The sequence below is a fragment of the Drosophila suzukii genome, chromosome 2L (genome assembly GCF_043229965.1).
Source record: "Drosophila suzukii chromosome 2L, CBGP_Dsuzu_IsoJpt1.0, whole genome shotgun sequence".
Lineage (NCBI taxonomy): Eukaryota > Metazoa > Arthropoda > Insecta > Diptera > Drosophilidae > Drosophila > Drosophila suzukii.
The window spans coordinates 14,627,692-14,636,869 of NC_092080.1; the positions used below are offsets into that span (position 1 = coordinate 14,627,692).

A 9,178-nucleotide genomic window follows, 5' to 3' on the forward strand; every position below is an offset into this window, starting at 1 on the left:
CATCAAATATGCAGGAGGTGGAAATGTGCAGGAGGGCTCCACAATTCCCCGTCACCATCGCCATTGCCCAACCCAACCCCTCTACCAGAATCCGGAAAAATGGCGAAAAAATGATTTATGTGGACGCCATAAAGGAAGGAGCGAGCGGACGGAAACGAAAAGCCAACAATAACCGGGAAAAATAACAGAATCAACTGATTTCTCAACTTGGCTCTGGGCCTGCTTTTGTTTGCCAGACTTTAGCGGGGGGGGGCCCTCTGATAGACCCACAATTTTACCTTCCTTTCGGGACTTCATTCTTGTTTTTCCAGCAATGAAAAATGCTGAAAGTGTGCTTCGCAGACAGCGGACTCCAATGGTATTGGGGTCACCGAAAAGGTATAAGATATTGATGTACCCAGGGGAAGCTGCTTTTTTTTATCCGAACCTTTAGAAAAATAACGAATTCCCTACAGAAGGTGTATGGGTTATTAATGCTCATCGGAAGCTCTAAATTTTCAAGCCCTAAAAAATTGGGGATATACCAGAAATTAATGATTTGCGTGACGCTATTATTTATATTAATGGGATAGAAATAATGTTCTTATCTTTGGAAAATTTAAATATTTATAGATGCTTGAAGGATCCCCCATATGGGTACATGTTTTAACAACAAACAAAGGAAACCTTGCCTTGACATCTTTGCCAAAGTTAAGGTAATATTTAAAAAAAACTCCATTCCCCCTTTTTGCCTCATCAAGGGCACCCATTTCGGTCGGAATTTCAAAATCCAAAAAATAAGGTAAGTACGAAAACAATTTGAAATTTGTTTTACTTTACTGTTCCTATGGATTTGTTTCTACACAGATGTCTGATATCAACTTGACTGCCTATAACGTCTTCCGACGCGATCTGGCCAGAATATTCAAGACATTCAACTCATCTACACAAACCGATTTTACTGATGAAATAAGCACAAACACCGACCTCGATTACAAATCCGATTTGGAACCAAACCTTTCGCAAATTTACGATCTGGAACTGGATTAGTTCATTAAATTCAAGGAAGAGTCCTAGTTATATGAGTGAGATGGAGTGGATGGTAAACAGAAAGAGACTTATACGATCGCAGTCTGAAACCAACACAGACTGCAGTCGAACCAGACTTCTGAAACCGATGCGCTCTAGATCCCAGGAAAGTAGACAAGTTACCAGGGAGTCTCCACATAATCAATCTGATTCACTTACGGAAACCTCATCGCAAACAGTTCTGGAGGAGTTGCAATCAAGAAGAAGTTCCATCACCACCATCGGCAGTGCTAATCTATCTGAATCCGACTCTGAAACTTCTGGTTATACGACCGAGAGCAGTTATCAAACGGCCCCTGGATACGAGCGCCTTCCACAAACTAGTTCCTATGCCAGTATCCAGAATTCTACGACTACGGACTATCTCCGGGAGATTCACGTGGCCATTGATGCTTTGGCCAATCAAGAGGAGATTCAGTCCATTCATAGGGATCTGAGGGAATTGCTGACCAATGAGATGGCACTGATCAGAGGCACAAATGGTCCAGTCATCTATCTAATAGCATATAACTATATGTAGTCGGTTTTAAATACTTTCCAAATTCAAAATTTTAATTAAGCAATTTTTAGAAATGTATTTTTAAATCTTGATCAATGCGGATATAACTTTGTTCAATAGAACCTATTTGATGCCTTACAACTAAGACAATACACACGGTATCAAAAATAAATACGCTATAAGCAGTGTTAAATTGAATATTACATACACTTTTATTAATATTTATTAGTTCTTTAAGCAAATGAAATACGCAATACATGTTACCTATATTTTTTTCGAATTTCAAGAATAAAACCCTCAGCCAAAACACATTTATAGACTCTTATATAGGGAAAAGCTATAAGCAACATTTCATTTAATATTATTTTAAATACATTTTACAATTACAATTTAATTTGATGTTATGGTTAGTACATTTTAATAAAACATATTAACTTTTAAGTAAAAGTCTTTGATAGCAAAATAATTATTAACCTCAGGCCAAACAAACATTTGTAGACTCATCTTCAAAGGGAATTGCGCCCTTCTTTTAAAGTCATCTATTTAATCACTTTTTCCAGCTACAAATGGGTTCGCTAACATTATTCAGCCATTTCAATGGACAATCAGTTCTTGAATGAAGTGTTTGCTCTTACTGCGTGATCTGCGCCTGTTGACATTATGACAAATTACATAAGCTAAAGGCAACAATTGCCGAAACCCATTCCGGAATCGAGGGGAGGGAAAAGGAAGGAAGGAAGGAAGGAAAGAACAAACCTAAAACGGATACGCTTAGGAGGGTTTATGGAGTGGGTTTTGCGGGGTGGTTCGGGCTATAGGACCCTTAATAGGAAAGCCACACAAGAACTGCTAACGAAGGACACGCGGCCAGCGGTTGAGCGACAAGTGCGTTTGGGAAAAGAGACCGAGGATATGGGCACAGGACACTGAGGTCCTTGCGGCGGGGTGGATCGTCTGTTTGCTCAGCGCTAAGTGCACCGAGTCCCCGGGCAAGTGGAAATGATAAACATATTTACACAATTTTTGACAGGCGAACGGGTGAAACAAAACACCCGTGGGTGCAGTCCTCCAGTCCTCCTGCTCTCCAGCCCTTTTCCACTTTTTCTGGTACGCACTTGAAACAAGCGAAAAGAAAACCAAACCCAAACTCGATAAATATGTTTATGGGCAAATAACAAAATATTTGTCGATTGCCCGAAACGGAGTGATGGAAGGGGTGGGACTTTCGGGTTCAGGGTAGGGCAGGATCTGAAATACTGGGGGGGTGTTGGCGGGGGGTGCCAGGAAGCACCGCAAGCGCATAATTCAATTTTTCTGCTCGTTTTTGCACGTCGCTCGGCACACGTCAGTCGAATCCTTTGGGACAGCGAACTGCCACGCTACACCAGCTAAACCCTGCCCAGCAGCACTGGGAAAAATATATAAAGCAAAATAATAAGAGAATTACACAGGAAAAAATAAGTTAAGTGATAAAACATATTTTACGGGAGGGATTAAGTTCAGAAGTAAGCCCTAATGGTTTAAAACTTAGAAAATTGGAGTATGGAAATTAAATGTTTATTAAGTTTTAGTTTAACATTGGGGCGAGAAAATGAACCTATAGGTAGTCTCCTAACTAATGAATACGAATTTCTTTTTTTGTGTTATTATAAGCCAATAATATTTTCTTACATTTTTTTAAAAATGGCAAAGGTTTATTTTATCATTTCATTTAAAAATGTTTGATGTCCCTGTTTTTATAAGTGTATTTTAGTAGTTGATCATACATATTTTTCGATAAATAGATCCACTACTTTCAGACCATTAAAAATACGCAGAAAGTTTTTTCATGATATCATATCCAATAAATATTATTTTAAAAATGTTACATTTTCACATATTTAAAATAAATCTTTAAAAAGTATTCTATAGCCCTGGCGATAACCGGAGGGTTTTTAAAATATTTTGGGAGGGAAAGATACGAAATACTGTGTTTTAAGTCTTTTTAAGGCTCATAAAACACCTTAGAACTTGAGATTGAAAAAACATCAGATACACAGGTCACCAAAACTCATCATAAAATAATATTTAATATAGATAGCTTCCTTGCGATAAGCTTGTGAATACACCAAGCTAGAATTCTTTATAATTAAATTATATATATATATTTTATTAGTGCAGCGGATGGGTTTTTCAGATATTTCCCAGATTTTTCCTGAGTGCACGCACTTTGCCAGGGATGCAGTGGATATTAGCGACACGTGGCGAAGGCTCGACCAAGGCGATCTGAAGGTCCCAGCACATGCGGTTTCCGGGATCTGCCCCTCCAGCCCAGTGGATATATATTATTTGTTTGTAATTACGCGTGTTCTAAAAACGAAATCCCGCCGCACTTGAAGCCGGGAAAATGTGAATAAGGGAAAAATGAAAGAATCGGCTGAGCCTGCTCTTTTCAATGCCCGAATTGTCGCGGAGACACGTGCTTTGGACCGGCCCTCCTGGTTGCCGGGTATTCCCAACGCATTAGCAACAATGCCGGAGACATTTGGAGTTTGTCAACAGTTTCGCCTTCGGATTTGGTTACGGCTTTTGTCCTTGTCAGCGGCGCGTGTCTCTGTCCGATGTCATCTTCCCCACTCGACTCTACTCTACTCTACTCGACTCCAATCCGCAGTCAGTTGTCAACTTTCTGGACTGGCTTTTAGTCCGGGGGATTGCCGATTGATTTGGCGTGGGATTTTCGAGAGGGATGTGTACGTACTCGTGTGTGGGAGACATGAAACGAAATCATAAATGTGACAAGCCAGGATCTTAGTTGTGGCGGTCTTAGCCACTCCAAATAGAGAAATCCCTTTGACCAGCAGCCCAAAACCAGGCAGTAATAAATCATAAGTTCTTCAGCATATTTCCTTAAGGAAGAAAACTTTTGCCAGTTATATATTGGCCATCCCCGTTGGAACCTATATACATACATATATTTCGAGGCAAGTGCATAAAAAGTTGGGGGGGAGGGGGTCAGGGCAAACCGAGCAGCCACAACATTGAGCCATCCTAAAAGGGCATTCGAAATGAGCTCCTCGGAGATGTGAAGATGGCGGTCGGCCACCGGGAAAGCTTTCGTATTTAATTGAAAAACACTTAAGCTGGCGGTCCGGGTCGGAGATGGGAAATGGAAATGGTAATACCGCAGTCAGGCCAACCGCAAGGCTCTCATATGACCCTAAAAGACCGACCCTATGACCCCAACTCATCTTCATGGCAAGACCTTTCTTCTGGTGTTTCATAAAAACAAAGGGCGAGCGGCAAACAAAAACTTTGCATAATTAAAACGCGGAACACACAACGAAAAAATATGCAATCTCATGTCTTACATTGGTGACACACAAAATAGAGTTTTCACGGTGAATATTGTAATCTTAAATGTTAATGTTTCTTTTAGCTAGATTATGTTACTGAAATATTTTAACTATCCATATAAAAACAATTTTTGTTTTAGGTTTAACTTTATTTGAACTTATTTAAATGTATAATTTAAAAAAAGAATGATATGGATTCGAACAACATTAAAACATTGTAGGTCTTAAATTCAGAGTTTTCATTTTGTTATTATTGGTTAAGTAAAAATTTCTCAAATATATATGTTCCCTAAATCTGAAAACTTGTTATTAAAATAGATTTGTATATCGAATATTATTCGTTTTTAATTTAATGTAGTAGTAGTAAATGTCTTGTCACAAGGCAATCTTCAAAGTAATAGATTCATTCATAGCTCTATAGTTTTTGTATCGAAAATAACTAGGCTAGAACAGCCGTGAAAATTGAAAACCTACTATATTTTCGTGCCACAAATTGTTCTCTGTGCAGAAAAATCTCCTAGGCAGCGCTCAGGTGGACATGGCTGAATCAAAGATGGCATGACTTGGCCACTTACCCTCGAGCGCACGGTTCCTGGAAATTAAGGCGAGCACCAGTTCGGGATTTGGGTCATCCTGGTCGACAGCCAGGTGATTGTGGTGCGGATGCTGTTGCTGCTGCTGCTGCTGCTGCCCACCGACCAGGTGAGATGCCTGCGGCGTGGGTGGCAATTGTTGCTGCTGCTGCTGCTGCTGATGGATATGCGGCTGATTCTGCTGGTGATTATCCATGACTGTCAGGTGCTGTTGCTGTTGCTGCTGCTGCTGCAACTGGGGATGTTGCAACTGCGAATGCTGCTGATGTTGATGTGGCTGCTGCTGATGCGGATGCTGGAGTTGGTGCTGGTGGTGATGATGTAGCGGTGGCGGTGGTTTCAGGGTTTGCATCATTGCAATGGGGCCGGCGATTTGTACACGCGTCGTATGAGTTATATTTCAGTTAGGTTATTTCAATTAGCACACGGTTTTTTTACAGCCCCTATAAAGTATAGAGAAACGCTTCTGTTTGTTAGTGTTTTTGCGCACTCGCGTCCCGTTTAACAAAACGTTAACGAGACTCCGCTCGGCGGGATCGCTGTCTGCTCGATAACTGGCATTGGTTCGTGCCCAACTGCCCCGTTGACTGGTTTCTTTTTTTGTTTTCACCTTATCGCGGCGGTCTCTTTGGGTCTTTCGGTTCATAGATTCTACGGTTCTTGCGGTTCGGTTTCGAATCGTGCCCAACGCGTTCGGCTGCTCTATCAGTTAAAGTAGCCAGGGACTTGAACAATTTGAATTTGTTTGCGACACCAGGGGGACACTAGACCATCTATCGTTGGGGTGCTTTCGACCAGGCGAAAGTCAGGTGAATTTTTATGTAAGTCGGTAAGGGTCAAACTGATCACTAGCTATAAATATGATCACCGCATATCTATTCATTGTCTGGCTCGAGGTGGGTTCTCGAGCAGAGGCAAATTGTCATTATTATCGATTGATATAGAGTCAAGGTCCAAGTAGTTGCTAAGAAGAAACTATTAAGTGGGAAATAATTTCATTCCGGAAATCAACACAATAAAATCTCTAGTTAAATATTTTTAACATGAACTATAATATTGATACATTTTATATAAATTCATACGAAATATATTAGTTCATTATATATTACAGAACTGATATTCATAAAGAGTGGTAATTATAAAAACATTTAGTTACTACTGAGGTCATAAAACTAGTTAGAATTTAGCTAAGTTCGATAACTAAAGGCGGAAAGGTCTTTAATTTCTTTCCCGTTTCACTAAAAGTATTGTCTGGACTTTACTAACTATTTTAAGATGTTATCTTTACTAAACAAGTCGTGTTTTAAATTATGTTTTAGCTTCACCTCAAGTAGCCTTAACTTTATTACTGTTAAATGTAAAAAAATAGACGTAGTCATCTGCATGTACATTGAACAGAAATAACAACATATAAAAAACACTAAAATCTTTAAGTCAGTCTTGAAAAGGTTAAAGTATTTTACAGCAATAACATTTAATTATTAAAAAGTATTTCTCAATAAGTGTTTAAGATGGTAAAAAATTATTGGCCTGTAATTGTTTTGTGGAGCTGGCAAGTATTGCGACGGAAAATGGAAAACCAATCGAACTGAGCTGCGTTTACCCTTTTTGAGTTTTATTTCGGCACTTTAACTTTTTATAATTTCAGTATTACTTAGATTTTCGTTTATTTTTAAATTTAAAAATTTGATTATTTTATTCATTCCATTTACAATGGCACTCGAGCACGATTTTAAGCGAACGCCATTTTGGCGACGGCAATGGCGAAGGTAACGGTTTTGTTAACGGAAACGACGACGGCAAATGCGAACCGAATGCGGCAAAATGGCGACGGCATGGCTAACGGTGAACGGCGAACGGCGAACGGCTAACGGTACGGCACGGTAACGGTGAAAGTACCAGCGACAACCCTGGACATGGCAACACTGGCAGGCGGCTGACAGTGGTGGTCCGTTGTTATTGTTGCTGGTGGGAATCCCCTATTTGCCGTGCTGCATCTTTATTTATGTTCTTCGCCGAACTGTCGTCTTTCCCTTTTTTTTTGTATTTTGTTGTTCCATTTTGTTTTTTGCGCACTTTTTTGCCCACTTTTGTTGGTCTCCTTCTGCGGAGCTTTTAACGGTGCGTTGCCATTTGGCCGCCCATATGGGTATGCTATGCGTATACACGTATTGAAAGCGTACTGCCGTTTTGGGTGTGTGTTTACCAATTGATCTTAATGTGACACAAATGATATGGTAAAATGCATACAGCCAGCCCTGAATGGCAGGACAACAATGGCAACAAGGCGACAACGCCAACAGCGACGACATTTTTATGCTTCTTTTTTGGCCATGCGCATGTGTATCTCTCTCTATCTCTCTGACCCATACCATTTACCCCCTCCCAAAAAGAAATTCCCCAAGCATTACAATATTTGTAAAACGTAAAAACTTTAGACCCAAAAAAAAAGTAAAACAGATAACTTTTGTTTCCCTCTGCCTCAAGAATTTCTAGCTGCAAAAGTGCAGGAGAAGGCAAAAAATACCTAAAAAAAAAAACAGAAAAGAAAAGTGGGTAGAACAAAAAGCCAACCAACGTCGAGCGACACCTTCGTTGGCCCCAAAACAACAGTAAACAGCACTTAAAAGTCAGCAGCGACGTCGGCAGAGGCGAAACAAATATGAGAAACTTAACTCAAAAGTCCAAGTCAATACGCGACGCGGTCGCCAAAAAAGCAGGGCTTCCAGGGGAAAACAGGCACCGCCCCTTTATATTGAAAATCGTTGGAAATCGGTTGATAGCCAAAGCAACAAGAACAAGAAAAGCACCAAGAGTTTCCAGGCATGCGCATGTAGTGGCATTATCTTATCGCCCCAGCGTCGCCATTAAAGTGGGTGGGTGGCTATTCTATTTCTAGGGTTCGACTTCGTTCCAGCGCCGACGCAGTTGGAAATCCATTGGGGGGGGGGCTTAGTTAGCGAATTCCATTGCCCGAATCACCCGATATCCATGCTATTGCTGTATCTGCATAAGGTTTTGTCTGTCTATAGTTTCAGTTCCCCCCGATATCTATAGTATATCCCAACGACACCCCATCCCATTCCAGGTCCCCTCAAATGCGTTGCGTCTGCGAAAACGATTTTGTTTTCGCATTTATTTATGAGCCGCTTAGAGCGCGCCAAATACTTTGCCAAACACTTTGAACCCCCGAAAAACCCCAACGCCATCCTCAAAAGACCCCAGTCCCAATGGTTCCCAATGGTTGAACCCACCCACAAAAGTGGACGCTAGAAGAAGGTCGTTTATGGGTTGGGTTACGCGGTACGGGGGAATAAAGAACCGCGAACAGCTGGAGTGCATGGGTCGCTTCAATAGTATGTCGCAGTTTAAGAGACTTTATTTTATATTATATATATATATAATATAATATCATATAAAAGAAAAGCAAGGAACAAATGTTTATAATATTTTTAATTTTGGGGAACTTAACTTTTAACTTTTTAACATTTCATGAACAAGAATCACTAACTGTTTTTTAATATAAATAAAAAAACATAATTTTTATAAAATTAAATTTTTTTTACAAAATTTAAAATTTTTATAAAATTAAATTTTTTTTCAAAATTTAAAATTTTTACAAAAATGTTTACAAGTTTGTTTAACATAAGTCAGTAAATAAAGTAAAAATAAACTTAATCGTG

General features: G+C 39.9%; 3 protein-coding genes across 3 annotated transcripts in view; 2 read left to right on the forward strand and 1 right to left on the reverse strand.

Moving 5' to 3' along the window:
• The window catches only part of Lim3 (Lim3 homeobox protein), a 33,568-nt gene extending 27,169 nt beyond the window's left edge, over positions 1-6,399 (reverse strand). The window contains exon 1 of the mRNA XM_017090486.4: positions 5,478-6,399. Within this exon, the coding sequence (XP_016945975.3) occupies positions 5,478-5,850 (373 nt within the window). The 5' untranslated portion in view covers positions 5,851-6,399. The remainder of the gene's footprint in view (positions 1-5,477) is intronic.
• On the forward strand, positions 661-1,041 carry LOC108021674 (uncharacterized). The gene is made up of 2 exons (XM_017090490.4): positions 661-781; positions 847-1,041. The coding sequence occupies exon 2, from the start codon at positions 847-849 to the stop codon at positions 1,027-1,029; it is 183 nt and encodes a 60-aa protein (XP_016945979.1). The 5' UTR covers positions 661-781; the 3' UTR covers positions 1,030-1,041.
• LOC108021673 (uncharacterized) lies at positions 1,061-1,721 on the forward strand. Its single transcript, XM_017090489.4, has one exon. It carries the CDS (start codon positions 1,061-1,063, stop codon positions 1,586-1,588), a length of 528 nt encoding a protein of 175 aa, XP_016945978.3. The 3' UTR covers positions 1,589-1,721.
• Positions 6,400-9,178: the final 2,779 nt, after the last annotated feature.

Bases quoted from the DNA above. Each gene is read 5' to 3' on its own strand.
- LOC108021673 (XM_017090489.4), top strand. From the start codon at position 1,061: ATGAGTGAGATGGAGTGGATGGTAAACAGAAAGAGACTTATACGATCG.
- LOC108021674 (XM_017090490.4), top strand. From the start codon at position 847: ATGTCTGATATCAACTTGACTGCCTATAACGTCTTCCGACGCGATCTG.